This window comes from Mustela nivalis (assembly GCF_964662115.1).
Source record: "Mustela nivalis genome assembly, chromosome: 11".
Lineage (NCBI taxonomy): Eukaryota > Metazoa > Chordata > Mammalia > Carnivora > Mustelidae > Mustela > Mustela nivalis.
This window is the reverse complement of record NC_139030.1, coordinates 43517166-43542041: the sequence shown is the minus strand read 5'-3', so window position 1 is coordinate 43542041 and position 24876 is coordinate 43517166. Positions and strand designations below refer to the sequence as shown.

Genomic DNA, 24876 nt, shown 5'->3' with positions numbered 1-24876 from the left:
TTACTTATGAAGGCAGTTAATAGAGTTCATTTCCTAGAAAGATACTTGCATGGTTGGTTTGTAGATCCATTGCCATGCCACACAACTTAGGATTTTCACTTTTGGCACTCTACTGAATAACACTCTAGCTATTCTCCCATGTCATATTTAAAATGTAATTATTTGAGCTGGTTCATGTAGGGGATGCACTTAGATCAGTGATGTTTGTATATTTTGAGCTGCTCATGGGTGAGATAGGTAGTTGATCATTCTTTGCATACTCTACCATTTCTTCCCTCCTGGTCCATGGATACACTGGCATGCCATACTGCTAAACTGATAAATAAATATATATAAAAAATATATATACATATACACACACACACACACATACATACAACCATAGTTGTATCAATATATATATGTATATATACATGTATGTATATGTATCAGCCCAGTTCCTTCTCTTTTTAAATGATAGGTTCTATTTGTAAAGATAGCCTCAGATATTTTGGCAGAGTTACTTTTTGAGAATTTATTTTTTATTTTTATTTATTTATTTTTAAAGATTTTATTTATTTATTTGACAGAGATCACAAGTAGGTAGAGAGGCAGGCAGAGAGAGAGGAAGGGAAACAGGCTCCCTGCTGAGCAGAGAGCCCAATGTGGGACTCGATCCCAGGACCCTGAGATCATGACCCGAGCCGAAGGCAGCGGCTCAACCCACTGAGCCACCCAGGCGCCCGAGAATTTATTTTTGACAGTAATTTCTGAGTTGAATATATTTTGTATTCTGGATCAAGGAAAACAGCCCCCTCCCACCTAGTTTCCATCTTTAGATTCTATTAATAACAGAAATTTTAGTGTTTGTAGGCAACTTCTCTTTTTGTGATCAGGTAATAGGTCTCAAGGTTTCTTTATTTTCACATATGTCTGTTGTAATGGGTCTGGAGAATCCATGGTGGTGATAATAAATTAACTTTTCCATGGAACACATAAATTGCTGCTCATATGAAACTCTGCGATATTGCTGAGTAGAAAAGTGGCTTCTGATTAATCAGAGAATACTTAAATTATATTGAGCAGATGCTTAATGCTAAGTGTATGTTATTCATTGTTTTTGAAAACTTGTAATCCATGTCTATCACATATAAAACCTATATTTTAACTGAAGTTAAAATTACTACAATATTTAATTAGAACATCCCATTGCTTTAACAAAGTTAATAATACTAGGTTCAGTAAAACTTAGATTAGCCAGAATATTTAGGGAACAGAATGGTAGGTTTAATCAATTACCCCCGTCTTTCTTTCTACACACAATCAACATATGCAAAACATGCTACAGGGTAGCATACATAGATGGGACACATCTGTGCCCTCAAGAAACTTAGTTTCAGTATCTTTGAAATTTTTGTTAATTTTATTCTTATGCTTTATTGCTTTAATTAGATTTAGATGCATATAATTGAATCTTTTTAAAATTAATTGAATCTTCAATGATGTAGGATTTTACAACAAATGAAACTCATTGTATTGTTTCTCATATAGATGTAAACGTTATAGGTGTGCTGACCATACAGTTTAGCCTAAAAGGTTATTTTTTAGTAATTTGCTGATGTCACCTTGTTTTTGTTTTTTTGACTTTTATTTTTAAAAACTATGTTACACAGGTTAACTGGGTTCTTAGTAAAATTCTGCTTTGTTAAAAGTTTACAGTATCATATAATAAATATTTAGTTTTATTGCATTTTTGGTATATGAGTTGAAACTTGGTAGTTTTTGTTTATATGTATAATATTATGAGTAATAGCATACAAAACTATGTATGGTGCATTATTTGCTCGAGGTTTTCATGGTATCCCTAAATATGAGTCTAATTTTGTGTAGCCCAAATCAAATGAAAAGTAGCATTTATAATTTATAATAATATGATTTTGTTCCTTTTCATTCTGAAGTATGAGTTAAAGCAAATTAAAGGGGTCCTCCCCCGCACTCCCTGGACTATTCAGAGCATCTCAACTAGAGGTTAAGGGTTATGGTCACGCCTGGCTTCAGGCCTAAAATTAGTTTTACTTGCTTTTTTCACACTGTAGGTATTTACTGCTTCATCGTGCTCTTTGACTTTGTTTTTGTGGGAGTGGTGGTGGTGGGTTCAAGGTAACGGAATGTTCTATAATACAACATGGTTTTCCTGTATGTTTAAATACTACCAGCTTATAAAGAAAGATGCATAGCCTGAAAGAGATTTATTTGATTCTTTCATATAGTGTTACTTGTTTGAAAGTTTACTTTGTTAAAGTTTATAGTAAAATACTGTTTCACTTTTTTTGATAGTGAATCAAATTCACTATCTCATTTTTTTAAAGACTGATTTATTTAAGTAATCTCTGCACCATAGTAGGGCTTGGACTCACAACCCTGAAATCAGGAGTCACATGCTCTCCTGACTGAACCAGCCAGGCACCCCCAAATTAAGTATCTTATAAGTAACATTTTGGAGTATCTGTGTTTGGAGGATAAGGAATAGTAGCATATAGCCTGTTTTAGTTTTTAAATTTTTGCTTTTGATTGGACAGGATGTCTTCCACCTCTTCTCTGTTGAAATTACAACAGCAGCACAACTCCCTACCAAATAATAAACCTCACATGCATTTAAAAGAGGTTATCTAACCTACTTATACCATATACCATACAACCTAAGGTAGTGTGATTGGTTGCCATATTTAAAGTAACCTTGGCAATTGACTTAAATTAAATTCTCTAGGCAAATCTTTGTGCTTATTAATTGGGTTATTGATACATTTTTGCTTTATGTATCTAATTATCACTGCCTTGTTTCCATAGCTGCAGAGCCTTGGCCTGAAAATGCTACCTTGTATCAGCAACTGAAAGGTAGGTACTTGTCCACAATTAAAAACGGCTCATATGGGGCGCCTGGGTGGCTCAGTGGATTAAAGCCGCTGCCTTCGGCTCAGGTCATGATCTCAGTGTCCTGGGATCGAGCCCCGCATCGGGCCCTCTCCTCAGCAGGGAGCCTCCTTCCCCCTCTGTCTCTGCCTGCCTCTCTGCCTACTTGTGATCTCTCTCTCTGTCAAATAAAATAAATAAAATCTTTAAAAAAAAAACTGGCTCATATAAAAACAAAAATGACTCATATAAAAATATATCTAGGGGTGCTTGGGTGGCTCAGTTCCTTAAGTATCTGCCTTTCAGCTCAGGTCATGGATCTCAGGGTCCTGGGATGGAGCCCTGCATTAGGCTCCCTTGCTTAGTAGCGAGTTTGCTTCCTTCTCCCTCTCCCTCTGCGCCCCCACCCCTGCCTTGTGCTCTCTGTTGCAAATATATAAATAAAATCTTTTAAAAAAACAAAAAATATTGTTACCAAAAAATCCACATCCCCTCAACATCATTTACTTCTGAGAGACCATAAAGAAGTGATTCTCTTGTGCAATTTGTCTAGGAGATTTTGCCTAAACTTGAATCTGCCAGTGTAAACCCAACTATTCATGGCCTATAAGGTTCTTAGTTTATTATTGACTCATTATATTGGCGGCTGTAGGCAGTTTAAAATGATGTGGCTGCAGGAGCAGTTGGCAGATTTACTGCACCAGTAGCTGACACAGCAGATTTTTGAAGTCTTGTGGTAAAGTGGGCTCTCAGTGAAAAGGAACTGTTAAAATGTATAGGCTAGGATGGTTCAGGCTCCCTCTAGCAGCTCTTCATATATCATCAGATCACATTATGGACCCCATTTGGGGCTCAGCAGCCTGCTGCAGTTGTCAGAAGACTGCAAAGTAATGAAGACTAATAGGCAGCAGCCCTAGTCTTCTAAGCATGGAATTTTTATTGCAGCAAACTTGTCATCTTTCTTTTGTGTGACAGACCTAGACACACTGTGCAATATTAACTGCAAGCTGGTTTTATATGATTTTGAATGCTTATTAACGAGAGGGGTTTGAGCACATACTATTTTACTTAATTTTAATGAAAAGAAGAGGAATAGTATTTCTTGAAAAGTTGAAAAATGAATTTGTTTTTAAATGAGTGATTTTAATTAAATATTGTTGATAAAATACAAAAAATGATCAAATAGTTTTAGAAGAAATAGTCTGTGTTATGTACATATTGTGATGATTTAATCAAAAATTGTGATTACCCAATTGTATTGATATAGAACTTCATAGTTCCTGTCGTGAAAATCTATACCTTTTATTTTTAAAAATAGGAATAGTGTTTTAAAATAAAAATATTTACAAGTATATTTTGCTTATTTAGCAGTCTCACTTTTGATTCAGACTTTTCATTGTATTTCCACAGGGGAGCAAATTTTGCTTTCTGACAATGCAGCTTCTCTTGCTGTGCAGGTAAATATGCAAATAATGTAATAATTTTCACTTATAACTATTTTTTTTCTCTCTGCGCAGTCTGCGATGTTATATATTTTTGATCTTTCTATGTGATTTGCCATTATCAATATAACATCATTTCTGTGAAGTGTGATTTTATTATGTAATATTTTCAGCTATTGTCAGTTTATAAAATAAAAGTCTTCATTCTTTTTTTAAAAATCACTTAATATGCTAGATTATTCTCTTAATAGTTTAGCTTTTGGCTAGATATGATGGTATTGATTATTTGTGGTGATATGTTCATTTATGGACACAGTTATTAACTTATTTGAAAAGATTTATTTACCACATAGTTTTAAGCATCATTCTTTCACTGTGCTCATTCTAGTCTAATCCATTTGTTAATCTTAAAGCAGACATTCTCTTCTCTAGCTGTTTCTTATATATTTATTGATTACATTAGTGTCTCTTATTCCCAAACCACTTATTGAATGCAGTAGCTCTTCACTTTGTATATCACAGTTGTGTAATCCAAAAAGCGGTTAGTGGTCCTGTAAACTTTAAACTGCACCACAGGAAGAATAGACTACTTGGGGATTATTTGCTTTAAAAACTAAAAAACACTGTACATTAACTAACTGGAATTGAATTAAAAGCTTAAAAAAAAAAAATAAAACAAGCCCTTACAGATACTACTTACAGGGCTCTGTATAACCTTCACTGATTCTATTTCCCTCTCTCTTCTCTTTCATTATCCTGAATTTGCTTATCATATGATGGGACTACAGATAACTTATACAAAAAAAAAGAGAACAAAAATAACTAGTATTATAGATTGCTTTTTTAATTCGTGTAAATTTAACAAATTGATATGTTGTTTGTTTTTTTGGTACTTGACTTTGTTTTTTATATTTGTCCATATTGATAGATATACCTCTGATTTACTCATTTTTATTGATGAGTGTTATCCCACTGTATGAATACACCACAATTTACTAAAAAAAAAGGGAGAGAAATGCCTATGGAGATTATAGAATTAAAGTTATTCAAACATTTGCATATGTAGCTGTTTCTTACTTAGTTAGCTTACATAGTTTGAATCACAAAGAGGATTTTATTGTGCAGCACTAAAAGATAGCTTAAAAGAGAAACTAAGACATGTGGCATTTTTGGAGATGGGATGATGAGCTTCTGGAAGACAGAAAGAAAGGCAAGAGAAAAGCCTGTGAGCTTTTGCTATGTTATAGGCATGATGGTAAGCACTTGGTCATCTCACATTTTTTATTTAACTTGATATTCTCTGCATTTGGTTACTATGTCTGATACCATGTCATTTAGTATATCTTTGCGTTTATTAAGGCAGGGGGAAAGAAAGAAAAGATGGAAAGAAGAAACGTGTTTGGATAATAATTTATTCATATGAGTATCTTTCTTTCTTTTGGATTTATTTTAAAGATTTTATTTACTTATTTATTTGTCAGAGATAGAGAGAGCACAAGCAGGCAGAGGCAGAGAGAGAAGCAGGCTCCCCAGTGAGCAAAGAGCTGGATGTGGGACTTGTCCCAGGACCCTGGGATCATGACCTGAAAGCTGAAGATAGTGGCTTAACCTACTGAGCCACCCAGGCATCCCATCTTTAGGATTTATTTTAAATCTTTTTACCAAAAATGTAAATTACATATATTTCATTTATTTACCCTTGTTTTATCTTCATTTTTAAAAAGATTTTATTTATTTATTTATAAGATTTATAAGGGAGTGAGAGGGAGAGGGAGAAGGAGAAGCAGACTCTCCCTGAGCAGATAGCCTAAGAGGGGATTTGATCAATCCTAGGACCCTAAGATCATGACCTGAGCTGAAGGCAGATGCTTAACCAGTTGAGCCACCCAGGCACCCTCCCCCCTTTATTTTATCTTTAGATACTACTATTACAACTTGTGTATTTTTTTTCTTAACATTAATTTTTGAGAAGCAGAAATTCTCACTTGATTTTATGCAATAAATGTGGACTTCATACTGCTATTAATCTTTTTTCTTTTTTTGGTGAGGGTGAATTTAAGTTTAGCTTTCAGATACTAATAACAAACTGCATAGCATATCAGGTGTACTAGGTAAATGTTTGTTGAGTGAAAGATTCATAAGTGTGGTAAAAGCAATTTTGCCTGATAATTGAACGCACAAGCAAATTATTTGCTGTGTATAAAATAGTATTTTTCAATGTTTATCTTTGAAAAAAATAACTTCATAGCACAGTGAGTATGTTCACTGAAGCACTAATTCTTAACCCTTTTTAAATTGCCATTTTTGGGATAACTCTTTCAGGACCTCATGAAAACTATAAACCATTTCTCCAGAAAACATTCCAGAGTGCACACATGAAATAGACACATACCTCAGCTTTTCTGCATATGGTTTCAGGGGGTTTATGGATCTCCTTGCTGAAGCTGTTTGGGGATCCCCTGTGAAAAGTTATTGAAGTCATTTCCACCAATTAAAAGGTATTTTGAGAAGGAATAGAGCAGTGGTTCTTAACTGAAGGAGATTTCTATCTGACAGAAGACATTTGACAGTGTTTAGACATTTCTGGTTGTCATAACTGTTGGGGAGGGTGCTGTTGGCATCTACGGGGTAAAGGCCAGGGATGCTGTTAAACAGCTTTCAGCGCACAGGACGGTCCCTCCACAACAAAGAATTACCCAGCCCCAGAGATAAATAGTGTCAATGTTGAAAAGCCCTGGAATGAACTATTTTTTAGTATAAATCAAAATACCAGCATGTTACCATTAAAATAATAATAATAATAATAATAATGATAATGTTTTAAGTAATCTGGGGAAGGGAAGAAAAAAGAAACCTTAGTATACACTTTATTTAGCAACTCTGTTTTTATGGTTCCTATTAATTTACTTTCTCTCCATGGCTCCTCAAAATTTAGTTGTAATTAATAGTAAAACCAGAAAAAAAGAGAACCTTTTAAAATGCAGAATTTGCTTAACCATTTCAATTTTTTGTTATCCTACATATGTCACTTAGATGATAAATTAACCAGCATATATTAAAAATTCTTAGTTTTCTTCAATATTCTTTGACTTGACAGCTGATAGTAGCCATGACTATAAATGTGACTTTTCCAGATATCTGATGTAAACTTTATGGAGTAATTTTCTTCTATATAGTGGACCAGTATCCGTTTAGAAGTATCAGTTAAATGTGTAAAATTGATCAAAACAATGTGACAGGTATCCATAAACAATATTTTCTAGAAGATACCAGATATCAGGCATCAGATATTTTAATAGTCTGCCAGTTAAGCAATCAGGAAATTTAAATTTTACCTAGAGCATAGACTTGGCATTTATTATAGTCCTGGAACTAAGTGGTTAGATCTTTTTTGTTTAAAGGAACCCTTATGATTTCAGTTTAAAAGAAAATAAATTTTTTTCCCATGGTTGTTATTTCCTCTTAGGTTTGCTTTTTCCTCCTCACCCAAAAAGTACTGGTATTAACCAGCAGTGTTTGTCTGGTCATATAACAGTCCTATATGTTGAATAGAGTGAAGTATTAGTGTAGCATATTCCTCTGGTTCTCATGAGCAGTGTGTGTGTGCATGTGTGTAGTGGTATGTACATATATGTATAAGCAGTCTTTGTGTATGTGTAATTGGGAAAAGAACTTTGATAATCTCTGTTACTGAACAGGCAAATCCACAGAGAGAGAAAGTGTGTTAGTGGTTGCCAGGAGCTGAGGAGAGGTAGAAATAGGAAGTGAGAGGTATTGGGAATGATGTAATGGGTACAGGGTTTCTTTTTGAAGTGATGAATATGTTCTAAAATTAGACAATGGTGATAGTTGCACACTTTTATAAATATACTAAAAATTGAATTGGACACTTAAATAAAAGGATGAATTGTATGGTGTGTAAATTATATGTCTATAAATCAGTTAAATTTTTTTTTTTAAGATTTATTTATTTGACAGAGAGATCACAAGCAGGCAGAGAGGCAGGCAGAGAGAGAGAAGGAAGCAGGTTCCCTGCTGAGCAGAGAGCCCAATGCAGGGTTCGATCTTAGGACCCTGAGCTCATGACCTGAGCAGAAGGCAGAGGCTTAACCCACTGAGCCACCCAGGCACCTCTCAGTTACTCTTTTTAATTAAAAAAATAATAATTCTCTGTTACTACTCTCACCTCCTAAACCTGAACTGTTGTCCAACAGATATATAATGTTGGCCACATATGTAGTTAAAAATTTTGGGGGCAGCTGGGTGGCTCAGTGGGTTAAGCTTCTGCCTTCAGCTCAGGTCATGATCTCAGGGTCCTGGGATCGAGCCCTGCATCAGGCTCTTTGCTCAGCCTGCTTCCCCCTCTCTGCCTGCTGCTCTGTTTACTTGTGATCTGTCTCTCTGTCAAATAAATACATAAAATTAAAAAAAAAATTGTAGTAGTCCTATTAAAAAATGTAAGAAGAAACCGATGAAATGAATTTTAATCATGTTTTATTTAATCCATTGTATCCAAATGTTATTTTACCATGTGATCAGTACAAAATTGATTAATGGGATGTTTTACGTTTTTTATATTAAGTTCAAAATATGTGTATTTTACACTTAGAGCACATCTTAATTTGTACTAGCTACATTTTAGGTGCTCAGTAGCCACATGTAGCTACTTGTATTGAACAGCACATGTCTAGAAATATAGTATGAGCCAATACATATGAACTCCCCTGCAGTTTTTCTGAGTAAAATGTCTTATTTTCCTTAAGAAGTTTATGACTTTACTGATTTGGTATATGCTGTCTTTTATAGCAGCTTCCACAAATGAAATGGGAGTTGGTCTCTTCTAAATATAGAATGCCATAAACATTACTCTTTGTTGTTCCTCTGTAAAATGGATATAAAGAAGCTGTTTTATTGGATGTCATGAGGATTGGATGTGTTAATATATATAAAGTACTTAGAAAAGTACTTGGCACAATGTAAATATGCAGTGAATGTTGGTTATTATTTCCTTCTCTTATTCATTGATGGAAGTTTGTATAATCAGTATCAGCAGGCGGAATGGAAGCTTGCAGGCTTTATAATGCCTAAACACCTGGGAGTAATTAAAATAAATGTTAGGTTTAAGAATTTTTTTGGAGGGGTGCCTGGGTGGCTCAGTCAGTTAAGCATCCAACTCTTGGTTTTGGCTCAGGTCATGATCTTGGGGTCCTGGCGTTAGCCCTGTGTCAGGCTCTGCACTCAGTGCCCGAGTCTGCTTGTCTCTCTCCCTCCCCCTTTGCTCCTCTGTTCCTTCCCCAACTCGTGTCCTCTCTCAAATAAATAAATAAAATCTTAAAAAAAAATTTGGGGGGAGGGACATATTTGAATTTGTGTGAACATTATTAATTTTTGTAATCATTCATGCCGTACCTGAAAAATGTCAATATTGAATGCTTTAATTCAAAGTATTTTTTTTTTTTTTAATTCTGAATAGGATTTGTTTTAAAAGTTAGTTTCTATTGAAGACTTTTATTTAAGGCATTCTACTGAGAGCTTTTATATGAAGTATCTCATTTAATCCTTACCATAATCCTGGTGTAAGGGACTATTATGAACCTTATTTTAAAGATGTGGGAACTGGACTTGAGCTTTGCCCAAGGTCATAGAGCCCACAGACTGTGGAGGTAAACAGACAATAATGATTGAGTACCTATCATGTGCTCATTACTATGCTAAGCACTTTATTCTTATTAACTCATTTAATCCTTAAAACAACTTGAAGTTTAGGTGCTATTATAATCCACATTCTGCAGGTAGTGTTAGTAAGAACAGCAATAATAACCGAAACTAAAATGTACACAGTGCTTACTCCATGTGCCAGGTCTTGTTAAATGTACCTTACATGTCATAGATAATTTTCACACACAGCAACTCTAGGAGGTGGGTAGTAGTAGTAGTCCCATTTTACAAAGTAGCAAGTTAAAGTGGAGAGGTTCTCAAACTTACATGGATGTACTTGGCAGAGCTAGAATGCAAAACCAGGGAGTCTAGAGTCAAGACTTTGACTTTGTTGCATATCGGTTCAGTCCAGGGACACAGATCTTTGAATTTTTATTCAAAAAAAGTGGACATTTAAATTCAAAAATCATTTCTGACATTTCCTAGCAAGTTGTATCTTCAAATTTATAGATTACTTTAAGATGTGAAAGATAAATGTGTCTCAGCTTTTGGATCTCTGAAATGTGATAAAGGCAGTCTTACCTGAGTTTTCCGTTATTGTGAAGCTCAAGTTAGATAATAAATGAGAAATTCTTTTGAAAAAAGTAAAAGCAATAGCATTAGAATAGCATTAGAAATACAAGATGATGTTGAATGCTGAATTTAGTGCCTATATTTTATGAATGCATATAATAAAATTGTTACTTTCTAGTAAGTTTTAGAAAGGATGTTGTTTATTATAAGAAACCAACTTACAAAGAAACCTGTTTTCCTTTTTTGTATGGCTTAGTCTTTTGCAAAAGTTTGGCTTTACTTTTAGAAAGTGTCTTGAACTGATGACAATTACTAGAATACTGCATACAAGAGAATGCTACCTTTCACTTACTCAGTTTTTATACTCACTTCCAGTAAGTATAACATTTAAGCTCAGATTAAGGGAAATATCATTATTCTACTTAATATTCTCATTTCCCCCTTCTTGTGAATGAATACTCTGTCTTTAAAAATGAAAGGGCAGACAACAAAAAAACTATTTTTTTCTGTTGAATATGTTGTATCATTTAAAAAAGTCAGCATTTTTACCCTATTAATTCTGGGCCATGAACACTTATATGTAACATCTGCTGATAAATTGTTAGCTGACCCTTGCTTTTTTCCTTTTAGCAAATGATGCTTTTTAGGTAGACGTATTAATTAGCAGTTAAATGATAATATCCTCCTGTAGTGATTGGGAAGAGCAGCAGAGAGGAGGAACTCTCTCTCCTAAAGATTGTGAGTCACTTGTGCCACTGGAGAAATAACAGTGCTTATGAAAATACATCCGCTATAAACATGTCTTGTCATTGAGGTGGCTGCTGTGGACAGCTTACCTTGAGAATTGTGGAGGAAATGCTTTTGAATTTTCAGTTTGGTTGGATACCTTTTTTTCTTTAAACAAGTTATTCATGGTTGTCTACAGTTTTTGTTTTTTTAAGTGTCTGTTCAAACCTGATAAAAATCCAAGTAGGATACCACCAGTGTGTATGTCTTAACAGAGAATTAGGAGAATACTCTTTTATGAAAAAATTTTTTAAAATTATGTAGCTTTAAGTTTCATAGACTGTAAAAGTTTTTTGAGGTTTTTTTCATCCCTTCACTTTGATCATCCTCTGCAAAATGAGACTTCTGTATTTAGTTTCAGGAATAGAAGAAGGAAAGGAGTGTTTAGAGGTAGAGAAATTTAGGGAATATTTATTACATAGGAGACTTATAAAATCTTTTCAGTATTTTAGTAAAATGAGAAAAACGGAAGCTGTAGGATGTTTTATCACTGAATTTAAAGTCTTCAGATTGACTGTCTTCTATCACCTTTTATATGCCAGCAGTATTAAAGTATTTTGGTGATTTATGCTTATAAAACTTGGAAGGATTTAAATACTTAGAAGATGATCTTTAGAAAAGATAATTTAAATTGAGATAATTAAAATTGAACTTAAATTGCAAACAATTTAACAGATTAAAAACATTTTCAGTATCAATATTAATTCCTCAACATAAATGGTGTATATACAAAACATTTAAATTTGTGTTACAGGATTTGTGAAAATGAAACATATTCAATATAGAATTCGGTGGCTATTAGAGTTGTCATTTTTAGTGATTAGTGAAATAAAATGGTTTTGGAGGGTAGTGGGTTGCTAACATAAGTATCTAGTTAACATAGCAAAAATACACTTTGCTGCAGTCAGGAGAGATTTCAAATTAGAATATCAACCATACACTTTTCTGCTTAAAAAGTAAATAGTGAGCAGGATTTAAAAATTTGTTGCTGTTAAACAGAACAGTGAAGACATAGCATTAGGATGAAAAAATGACAGTCTATTTTTTATACAGAAAAGGGCTAGAATTCTTCATTATTAGATACAGTATCAGCATAATCGATCTAACAGCATTATATTTGAGCTGAAAATACACTTAAATTTGAGGCCATACACTAGCCTGTGTGAACAAAACATCTTTCATATAGTTCTAAGATGAAATTACCCTTGAATGAATAGCATCTTCATTTATCTTCAAACTGCTTCTGTACTCTTAGTGTATCTACTCTTTCAACATTCCACAACAAGAATTACATTACACCATTATACGAGAGTACTTCTGCAGTGTGAAATAGATTGGTTTGGAAAATGAACCTGGCTTTGCTATAAATTACATTCTCAGGTACAAAGGAATTTGTTATTTTGTTTAAAATAGTCACAAATATAATTAAGGTCTTAATTTATGTTAAACTACAAATATAGCTATTACTTTAACTGGATTAGGAACTTAATCTGTCACTTCAGGAATGATACCTAACACTTTTCATTTGTAACCTTAGATACATTATTTCAATTACAGGGTCTGCAGCTGTTTGATATAAAAAAATGAATCACTTTATAGGTAGATTTGTTCATGGTTTTTAATTTTAAAACATGCTTCTTCCGTAAGGTGGAAAATAATTCTTTGGTTGTCGTCACAGATTTTCTTTTGTGTCCATAAAATGAGATATGAATGAAAATTCAGAACCATTTTCATTTTGTGCCCTGAAAATGGTATTGCATGCTTTAGAATAGTCCATAGTGAATTCTTATGTGAAATATTTCAAATTTAATTATGAGATGAATAGAAGCTTTGTCCTAAAGAAGAAAACCCAAGGTCTGCTGTCTAAGGATAGCTTTACATAGTTAGGGTGAAAATTGCTTGTTCCCTATTAGAATTTGGATAACTTTGTTAATGGGATCTACATACTTTAGAAGCTATGTTTATAACCCCTTAAATTCCATAGTATTACTCCGTGTGAGGCACCTAATCTTTTAAACATTCAAGAACAATTCTTTAAAATTTTGTAGTATTTTTATATTTTCATTGGCAAGCAGTGTTGATTTTATTGCTTAAATGCACAAGATTTCTTATGTATTTAGCCTGTAAGACAAGTAAATGTTCATTTTATTTTTGGAATAAAGAAGAGGAAAGAAGATAGTTGGTGCTGTTTATTAGTAAATGATCCAGTATTGCGTTACTATTGGTTTATCAAAATGAATATGTTTTATATCCCTGCCATCCGCTATTTAGCTTATCTTAAGAATTTAAAATTTGTTGGAGTTTTTTGTTGTTATTTTTCTCAGTTGGGAATATTTATCTGTAAATAATGAAACAATCATTTATAAGAGCTCAAAAAAAGTAGTTTCCTTTCTTTACTCCCAAACTGTTCATTATTGAGTGCCAAATATCTGACTGGTATTGCTTTAGGTTCTTGGGTTATATGAATTGGTCTCTGTGACTGTTTCATAGTTCCTGATACTTAGTATCGACCTTACAGCTTACTTTTATTTACATTTAATTCTAACAGGGAGAGCATGTACCTTTTCCTATTCTGGTTATCTTTTTTTGTTGCTTTCCTTCTGAACTTGATTTTTTTTCTACAGCTGTCAGATGTTGATGTATCTAAAGTTGAGTCAGATATTCCAAAAGTAGTTATCAGGTGAGAGTTGTGTTAAGGGAGATCTGTTCTCTGATGTGATCTGTCTTATTTGTGCTTTTACTAGCATTTCATGTTTTTGATACCAAATTTGCTTATTCGAAGCTATTTATGCTCATTGAATTGTGTTTCTGATAATTTTTAAGTTAAATTCCTGTTACTGTTTGTCTAAAACAATATCTGCTTATTGATGTATTTGTCATTTTATTGATATTTAAAAATCTGAATTTAACAGGAATTACATCTAACTTTTTAATGCAGTGAGCTTTGGTTCTATAAAATAACAAAATACTAATCTTTCTTGTAGCTTACTAGTTTTCTACAAATTTAGGTATGTTTTCATATTATAGTGAATATCTGTGGCTTAGTCATTGAGCAAATGTTACATGAGACCCTGTAGTATGCCGAGGATAAAGTAGTGAATAAGATGGAGGTGGTTAGTGTGTGCTAACAGGGCCCACAGTCTGGAGGCCTTTTATGAGTTTATCAGTTTCATCAGTATGTGTGACTTTGAAACATTATTCAGAAAGTAAATATTTGTTAATATCAAAACATCTTTATTCACTTGTTTTTGCCTTGTTTAAAATACTTTATATAAGGTACATACTGTGATCATAGAAATCATATTATTTATTCTTTACCTTATTATTCTTTAAAAAAGTACTTTTGGTTATGTTCCCTTATTTATCCTTTTAATATCTATTTAGGGATTTTTTTAAAGTCTTATGCCCAATTTTACTGTTTTGATTATAAAGGAAAATTATTTACCTTTTTTCTTAAGGAGGTGTTAAAGGGTAGTAAGCGAAGTCAGCTTTCTTTTGAAATCACCAAGGTTAGTCTTTCTTCTTTTGCAGATGGGTACATGAGTATTTGTTACTAATATTATTACTGTTAATCTTAATAATATATTTATTGAACTACTGTGTGCCAGATAGTATATAAGATGTTTTACACATTAGTACTTCAGTTAATCTGCCTAATTAATTGTCTTCACTTTAAAAGTGAGAAAGCTTATGAGGTAAAGGAGCTTTCTCAAGCTAACAGTCAGTCAACAAGATTCTACCCAGAGATGTCTCACTGGGAGACTTAAGCTTTACTGTTCTATTCTGACTCTTAATATAGATAAAGAGGGGCGCGCCTGGGTGGCTTGGTCAGTTAAGCATCTGCCTTAGGCTCAGATCTTGAACCCAGGGCCCTGCGATGGAGCCCCACATGGGGCTCGCTGCTCAGCAGGGTGTCTCCTTCTCCTTCTCCATCTCCATCCATGTGCTCACTCTATCTCTCTTTCTCTCTCTCAAACAAATCAATCTGTAAAAAAATTAAAAAAATTGATAAGGAGGATTTCTCTTCTTCTTCTTCTCCTTCTCTTCCTTCCCTTCTCCTCCTCCTTCTCCTTCTACTTCTTCTCCCTCCTTCTCTTTCTTCTCCTCCTTCCTTCTCCTCCTCCTACTTCTCCTCCGAAGTTGTAGTCGTCATCATCTTCTTCTTGTCATCGTCGTCGTCGTCTTCTTCTTCTTCTTCTTCTTTTTTTTTAAAGTAGGCTCCATGCCCAGCATGGAGCCCAGCACAGGGCCTGAACTCACAACCCTGAGATCAAAACTTGATTTGAAATCAAGTGTCGGATGCTTAGCCACCGAAGTGCCCCAAAGGATTTCCATTTTTCAAAAGACATTCTAGTGTTCTACTTAAACAGCATGTTTCTTTCTTTGTTTGTTTCTTTTTTAAAAAAGATTTTATTTATTTATTTGACAGAAATCACAAGTAGGCAGAGAGACAGGCAGAGAGAGAGGGTGGTAAGCAGGCTCCCTGCTGAGCAGAGAGCCCGATGCGGGGCTCGATCCAGGACCCTGGGATCATGCCCTGAGCGAAGGCAGAGGCTTTAACCCATTGAGCCATCCAGGTGCCCCAACAGCATGTTTCTTAAGTCTGTATTCTGTTAGGATCTATTAGATTATGCTAGGGACTTAACCAGTGACAATTAAAGAGTGGGAATGTGCTGGGTCACCCAGTCTTAAGAGTAATCTATGGTGTGTATGAGTCAGCAACAGAAACTTGCCCTACTCTAAATGATGGTAAAGACAGAGTCTCAGTGAGATGTGTAGCATTCTCCCTGTGCAAATGTAGTGACCAGGCCAGGCCTGTTGTTGGCTGGCTATGTTTCTCTCCAGCCAGGTTTGAGCCCTTCTCATTATTTTATGAACTGAATATTTTTATTTACTTCTTCATTTGTTCATTTTTGGTTAAGATAATGCAATTCAAACAAGATGCGTGATATTTCAAGGTTTTTAATGTTATAGATTCTATTTTCTTTCTCATGTTAACATGATATTTATTGTTTTTTATAAAAGAAATGGATGATTTTTGGCTTTAAATATTTTATTTATTTATTTGACATGAAGAGAGAGCACAGCAAGCAAGGGGAGTGGCAGGCAGAGGGAGAGGGAGAAGCAGGCTCCCAGCTGCAAGGAGCCCAATGCGGGACTCCATCCCAGGACCCTGGGGGCACAACCTGAACCAAAGACAGATGCCTAATGAATGAGCCACCCAGGTACCCCGAGTTTTTGGCTTTATGTTTAATTTCAGGGCCGCCTGGGTGCTTATTCATTAGGCGTCTACCTTTGGCTCAAGTCCATGATCCTAGGGTCCTGGGATTGAACCCTGTGTTGGGCTCCCTGTTCAGCAGGGAGTCTCCCTCTCCCGCTCCCTCTGCTTGTGTTCCTTCTCTCTCTGTCAAAATAGGTAAATAAAATCTTTAAAAAAATAAATTGAATTTCAATTAAGTTTGCTGCTCCAGATTCTTTCTGTAATATTTTTAGTATATTTCTTTGGAAATAAAGACTTGAAGAAACTAGATATGCATAATTTTTGAGATTTTTTAATTGGATTTCTTATTAATATTATTGTTTACCTTAATTATAAGATCTCCATACTTATTTTAAATATCCTGCATATTGGACCATTATGCTCAGATTTTAAAGGACTCTTGGTGACAATGGCTTCTATTTGTGTTACTTCTCAGTATATTTTCAGAAGATAATACTACTGTTATTGGATGGCTTCTCATTGCTTCTTCTTTAACTGTGTGTTAAATTGACATTTTAGTTTAGTTTTTTTGTTTATGTTTTTATTTTAAAAAGTGTAATTTTTTTTTTTTAAATGAGAAAGAGAGAGGAGGGGCAGAGGGAAAGGGAGAGGGAGAATCTCAAGCAGGCTTCACACCCAGTGCAGAGCCTGATATGGGACTTGATCTCAGAACTCTATGATCATGACCTGACCTGATACCAAGAGTCAGATATTTAACTGATTGAGTAACCTAGATGCCCATTTTATTGTGTTGTTTAATTATTATTTGAGGGGGAGAGAGAAGGGGCATGAGAGAAGGGGGTAGGGTCAGAGGGAGAGGCAGACTCACTGCTGAGCAGAGAGCCCTATGGACTCAATCCTGGCACTCCAGGATCATGACCTGAGCCGAAGGCAGATGTTTAATGGATTGAGCTACCCAGGCGCCTCCTTGTTTTTGTTTTTAATTGAAGTATCGCTGACAGATAATGCTACATTAATTTCAACTCTATACATTATGTTATGCTCACCTTAAGTATAGGTATCATTTCTCACCATGCCACTCTATTACTATACCATTGACTATATATTCCCTATGCTGTACCTTTTATCCCTGTGACTTGTGCATTCCATAACTGGAAACCTGTTATCTCTTGCTTTTCTTCACCCAACTCCCTCCACCCCCACTCTCCTCCCCTCTGGCAATCATCAGTTTGTTTTCTGTATATATGGGTCTTTTTGTTTGTTCATTTCTTTTGTTTTTTAGAGTCTGCATATAAGTGATCTCATTCTTTTTTATGGCTGAGTAATAGTTCATGGTATGTGTCTTTGTGTCTACACACTACATCTTTTTTTTTTTAAGATTTTATTTATTTATTTGACAGAGAGAAATCACAAGTAAGCAGAGAGGCAGGCAGAGAGAGGAGGAAGCAGGCTCCCCGCGGAGCAGAGAGCCCGATGCGGGACTCGATCCCAGGACCCTGGGATCATGACCTGAGCCGAAGGCAGAGGCTTTAACCCACTGAGCCACCCAGGCGCCCCACACTACATCTTCTTTATCCATTCATATATCGATGGATACTTGGGTTGCCTTCATATCTTCGCATATTATAAATAATGTAGCAGTGAAACAGGTGTACAGATATCTTTCTGAATCACTGTTTTTGTTTTCTTCAGATAAAGGTCCAGTAATGGAATTACTGGATCATATGGTATTTCTATTTTTAGTTTTTTGAGGAACCTCCATGCTGTTGTCCATAATGGTTGCACCAATTTTCATTCCTACCAGCAGTACATGAGGGTTCCCTTTTCTCCATATCCTCACCAACACTTTTTAATTTCTTGTCTTTTTGATACTAGCCATTCTGACAGGTGTAAGGTAATAAATCTCACTGTGGTTTTGATATACATTTCCCTGATGACTTCATGTGTCTGTTGGCCGTTTTTATGATGTCTTTGGAAAAATATCTATTCAAGTCTTGTGCTCACTTTTTTTTTTAAGGTTTATTAATTTATTTATTTTAGAGAGAGCAGGTGTGTGCACGAGTGGGAGGAGAGGCAGAGGGAAAGGGAGATGGAGGGAATCCCAAGCAGACTCCTGCAGAGTGCAGAGCCCAACATGGGTCTCCATCTCACAACCCTGAGATCATGACCTGAGCCAAAATTGAGCCGGACACTTCACTGAGTGAGCCACCCAAGTTCCCCTTCTGCTCACTTTTTAACCAGATTATTTGGGTGGTTTTTTTTTTTTTGGTGTTAACTTATGTCAGTTCTTTTATGTTTTGGATATGAACTTTTCAGTTTTTAAACTTGGTGGGCTAAACTTGGAGGGGACAGAAGAGATCAAAGATAACAACTCTTCTTGGTTGTGTTTTTATTCTGCATAATAATTATAGCTCCACCTTTTTTTTTTTTTTTTTTTAAGATTTTATTTATTTATTTGACAGAGATGCAGTGAGACCAGGAACACAGGCAGGGGAAGTGGGAGAGGGAGAAGCAGGTTCCTCACTGAGCAGGGAGCCTGATAAAGGGCTGTATCCCAGGACTTCAGGATCATGACCTGAGCTAAGGCAGATGCATAATGACTGAGCCACTCAGGCTCCCCTACCTCTCTCCTTTTCTTAATATCTCAATATTGCCATACTTGCAGGAAAATATTGACAAAAATTATGCTAATTTGTAGGTACTTTTGTCACCTCTTCCACAAAAGAAATGGAGATGGCCTTTAAGGTTGGGCTTCTCAACATTTGAGTAGAGTTGCTTATATGGTTTCAAAACATACAACGGTGCCTTAGTGACCAGGTCTTTGAAAAGAGAGCAGAGTTGTCTGCTAAGTGATATTAGAGAAGTCCCTATTAAAGACTCCCAAGTCTTTTGGGAAGAGACCACCAAAACCTGCTCATCCCACAGGTTTTCCTATTTTGGTAAATGGCAGTTCCATCATTCTAGTTGTTTATGTCAGAAACTTTGAGCCATCTTTGGAGTCCTCTCTTTTTCCTGTATTCACATCCAGTTATCAGCAAAACCTTTTGGCCCTAGCTTAAAAATACAGCCAGAATCTGACTTTTTGTTCCCTTTCGCACTCTTGTCTTGATCCAGGCCACCATCATTTCTTGCCTGGATTGTTGTAGAATCCTTCTAACTAGTGCTCCTGCTTCTATTCTTCTACTCTCTACTGTCTAATCTCTGTATAGCTGCTTGTAATCCTTTAAAATGTTAGTCAGATTCTTGCAGTCTTCAGCTCAGCACCTTCCCAAAATTGTTCCTCTCACTCAAAGTAAAGGTTGGAATCCTTAAAATTATCTGTAAGTCCTACATGATCTCTTCTGATGTCATCACTTAACCACTCACTTCCTTAATCTGCATTGTCAGACTGGTCTTATTCCTCAGACACACCAGTTGACACATAAGACTGCGTCAGCTCTGTTGAACTTGGACTGCTCTTCTCTTAGATAAGATACGTGGCTTGCTCCCTAACTTTCTTCAGGTTTATGTGCAAATGTTTCCTGGTTAGCCCTTATCTGACCACTCTGCATATAACAGCAAGACCTTCGTACTGCTTTGTACGAAGGGATCGTAGCAGGGATCACTATACATATTTTCTAGTTTATTTGCTTGTCTTCTTTCTCCATTGGAATGTAAAATCCATGAAGGCCTAGACTTTATGTTCACTGCTCTGTTCTCAGTGCCTAGAATAGTTGTGATACATAGTAGCTGCTTACTCTATCAAGTATGCGGATGAATGCATAAATGCTTTCCAGCCATTCTTCTACACAATTAGAATTGTGTCTTCCTGTCCATTTAGTTCACAAGAAGCTATGCATTGGGCCAAATAAATTAGCCTCTTGCAGGACTTACTGAGTTTGTTTTAATGTTTTGCTCCAGGGCTTTGGAAGAAAAATAATACAAAAAGCAGTTCTGCATTTGGCATATGTTGTCTAATGTTATTTAGTAGCCCTTACAGAAGATTCCAGATGAGAAATGTCTTTTGGAGTTCAGTATAAGAAGTTCAGTTCAGGAGTGATCCCATTTTTTTTTGAAGACTACAAATATTCTATTGATGGAGTCACCACAGTTTATACAATCAGTCTCTTATTCATGGGTATTAGGCTACTGTTATTATTATTAGAAGTATAAATATTATAACTATAATAGGGCTTAGGCATGAATATTGTTACATATATCTTATAAAATATGTGAAGATGTTCATCTGTTTCTAGCAGTACAATTGTAGGGTCAAAGGATATGTACATTTAGGATTTTTGTAGCTGTTGCCAAACTAACATTGGATTAGACTGCATTGATTTATACTCCAGGCACTGGTTGAGTATCAGTTGTGTTTTGAAATTTGACTAAGCAGTTTTTAAAAAAATGTTTTTATTATCAGAAGTTTTGTTGCTTCATTAAGAAAATTCACATAGGATTAGAACTAGAAAATTTATTGAGTTTTAGACATCTTTAGTCTTTATTTTGAGATTTGATATATTTTCAGATTTTCATGTTTGTTCATTCATTTATTGAGCTGATCATCATTATCTGGCACATAACTATGTATTAAAATAGTAAATGCTAGTTTTAGAAGACAGGTATCTGAAAAGAGAAGCAAGAAGCATCAGAAGCTTGCCACCATGTTACTGACAGATTGTTATAATAGGATCCCTGTCTGTATTCCTGATATTCTATTATCTACAACATTTGAAAGGGTTTTTCCAACATTTAAACTGCTAGTTTTATAATCTCATCAAAGCAGTGGCATTATTTATAATAACAACTTTTGAATCTAGGATTTAAGGTATTTTTAAGGGTTGAATAGAATGGTAACAGATCGTTCTTGTTCTTTATACTTTTGGCTTTGGTTTTACTTATGTACAAATAAAATATATTTTATTTTTCAAAATCATTTTTTACAAAAAAATTCTGAGCCATGGTTCCCAGAAGATATGATTCAGAAGTAATTACTGAACAAATAGAATTTAGAATCTTCATGGAGTATCATAGGTGTCATCTTCTGGGATTGTTTCTAGAATTTCTCTGATTTAAAAGTTCTCAATGAATGCTCTTTCTAAAGCATTCAGAGTCAAGAAAAATTTTTAATCCTTTTGTAGTTACTTTTTTCCTTTCTCATAATAACAGTTGGTGACATTATATATTCTTTTTATTTTAATTTAATTTTATTTTTTAAAGATTTTATCCATTTATTTGACAGACAGAGATCACAAGTAGGCGGAGAGGCAGGCAGAGAGAGAGGGAAGCAGGCTCCTCGCCGAGGAGAGAGCCCGATGCAGGACTCAATCCCAGGACACCAGGATCATGACCTGAGGAAGGCAGAGGTTTTAACCCACTGAGCCACCCTGGTGCCCCTATATATCCTTTTTAGCTTGGGGTTAGGAATTTTAGAATCAAATTTGCTACCTTATTAATAGATATTTGAGTTGTTCCCAGTATTTGATTATTATGGATCAAACTCTATGAGCATTGTTGTACATGTATGTTAATGACTATATGCCTTTTTGGGGGGTATAGTTCTGGTCATGGAATTGTTGGCTGATAGGGTGGGCATATGCTCAGTAGTAATTACTGAACAGTGTCAAGATGGTTGGATTAATTTATACTCCCACCTGTAATGTATGAGAGGCTCCTCATATATATGTGCGCGCGCGCACACACACACACACACACAGTCTACTGACCCACCCTTACCCCATTCCCAAATCTGGATACCCAGAGACAATGAATTTTCAATTCTTTTAGCTGTATTATTATTTTTTTTAATTTTTTATTTTTTATAAACATATATTTTTATCCCCAGGGGTACAGGTCTGTGAATCACCAGGTTTACACACTTCACAGCACTCACCAAAGCACATACCCTCCCCAATGACCATAATCCCACCCCCTTAGCTGTATTATTTTTCCAGGTATTTACCTCTGTATTTTTAAGATGCTTGTGTTACCATTACTTTTAAAAATTTTAAAGTATCTATTGAATTCCACTATGAAATTCTCCTCGTACAACTCACTTTTCTCTCCTTCCCCATCTTCCCAATTGTCTTCTCACTTTTTTTGGTCAGATTAATACTGATACTTAGTATTCCCATTATAATTAGAATATAAATATTGATCTCAGTTGAGTAGCTCAGTGTACTATGCACATAATCTTTCTATGTGCTCCCCACCCCCCGAGGTTAGTAATTGTTTTATTTAATTCATTTGGATAGTTTCTTTCATAAACTTTGATTGAACTATAAATGCTCTCCCACACAATGGTCAAATGCGTCAGATACTTTTTTTTTTCTTTTCTCTCAGAAATACTACCTTTGAAACTTCTGTTCCTTCTACTCTGATTGGAGCAGTTCCTTTCTCTGCTGGCTTCAGAGCTGTTTTCTTATGACTGCTATTCACCATCATCCAGGGAATTCTCTTTGCCTTTTTTTTTTTTTTACGTTGGATCCCTTATTCTCTGGATCCCTATTCTTTCCCACCCCCTTCCCTCCCTTGGTTTGTTATTTTTATTTTGTGCAGCACATTCTTCATTAGCTTTCTGAGAAAGGGTACATGGGAAATAAAAATTTAAAGACCTTGCTTATATTCTGTTTTTATTCTTTCTTCATATTTGATTAATAACCTTGGCCTCATGTAGAATTTTAGGTTGGCAAGATTTTTTTCTTAGCATTTTGAAGGCCTTATATTACCATTGAGGTTTCAGAGTTGCTTTTGAGACATGAATGTCATGTATTTGCTCAGTCCTGTGTATGCTTCACTTTTTTAGTTTTCTTTTTCCTGTTTCTTTTCTTTCCTTTCTCTCCCTTCTTTCCTACCTCCTTTCGTTTCTGCCTTCCTATATGCTGTGATCAGATTCCTTAAACTCTTCGTATGTTAATGTGTTCCCGTATTAAAATAGGCATATCTGTTGTACCTAACACTTGGGCAAAGCTCTTATGCAAGTACCTGGCACAGGGTCGTAAGTGCTCAGTAAATATTAACCATTATAATTTTTCTTTGAAGTTGTCTTTTCTCTGCAATATTTCTTTCCTGTCACTTCCTTTTTTTTGCCTTATTTTGGCTCTAAGTTTTATGTTCGAGGCTTTCCTCAACTATCTCTTGGTCTGTACTAATAATTTATATTTACAAGTGAAGTGCTAAAAAGCTGATGGGGGAGATGAGGGTACTTTTTGACATGCAGGCTTCACTGTGACTGATTGCACAGTGAGTTGCTCTTTCTGTTGGCTTCTACCCTCCCCTCCCCCACCCCGACCTATACTGTCAGCATTTGTAGGGCTTTTCCACAGTTACCTCTCCTATCTTGGAGGGACTTAATTTGGTTGCCGGTGTGTAGGAGCTAAGGGGGAGAAGGGTGCTGTGGGTCTCTTCAGTCGATGTGTGCACTCTCCCTTAACCTTTCTCTTTTCAGTGTGACAGTCCCACCGCACCTACTCAGTGCCCTCTGCAATGCTTGAGACTTGGTCGGGAGTCTCTCTGGTTCGGTTTCTTCAGAAAATGAACCTCTGTCTCCTGTCAGGTTGGGGGCAGGCTAGTTGTGTGATGCTTATACAGACTTTCGGCCACTCCTCTTATTTTTAGTCCTTTACCACGTCTCCACCTTCTGTGGTACTTGGTCCCTCCAGTTTTGGAATCTCCTAGTTTCTGTGATGTGGACACTTTGATTTTTTTTCTCTGCATACTCATAGGTTTCAGCTTCCTCTGCCCTGCTAAGTCTGTTCTCCATCCAACAGAAATGGGCAGACATCTCTGGTCTGCTTTGATCACCTCTCCACCTTCTTTGTGTCATTCTGGATTTACTAGTTTTCTGTTTCTTCACTGTTATTTTAGTAGAGTTTTTTTTTTTTTTAAAGATTTATTTGTGTATTTGAGAGAGAGGGAGCACATGAGAGAAGTGTGTGTGTGGTGGGGGAAAGGGACAGAGAGAGAGGGAGAATCTCAAACAGACTCCCCAAGGAGTGCAGAGCCTGATGTGGGGCTTTAGCTCATGATCCCAAGACCATGACTTAGGCCGAAATTAAGAGTCGGATGCTCAACTGACTGAGCCACACAGGTGCCCTTATTTTAGTAGAATTTTTGAAAGATTGCAGAGGTAAATGTGTAACTTCAGTTCTTCATGTTTACATGCTTATTAAATTTAAGGGTACTGGGTACACTGTTCTGTGTGTGTGTATCTATGTTTAAAAAATTCCTTACCTTTGGGGCGCGTGGGTGGCTCAGTTGGTTGGACGACTGCCTTCGGCTCGGGTCATGATCTTGGAGTCCCAGGATCGAGTCCCATATCAGGCTCCC

At 35.7% G+C, this 24876-nt stretch overlaps 1 protein-coding gene across 2 annotated transcripts in view; it reads left to right on the top strand.

Moving 5' to 3' along the window:
* The window catches only part of MTX2 (metaxin 2), a 68736-nt gene that overhangs the window by 23534 nt on the left and 20326 nt on the right, over positions 1–24876 (top strand). For both annotated transcript variants that reach the window (XM_082689427.1, XM_082689428.1), the window contains 2 exons: positions 2827–2874; positions 4300–4346. In XM_082689427.1, the coding sequence (XP_082545553.1) occupies positions 2827–2874; positions 4300–4346 (95 nt within the window). The remainder of the gene's footprint in view (positions 1–2826; positions 2875–4299; positions 4347–24876) is intronic.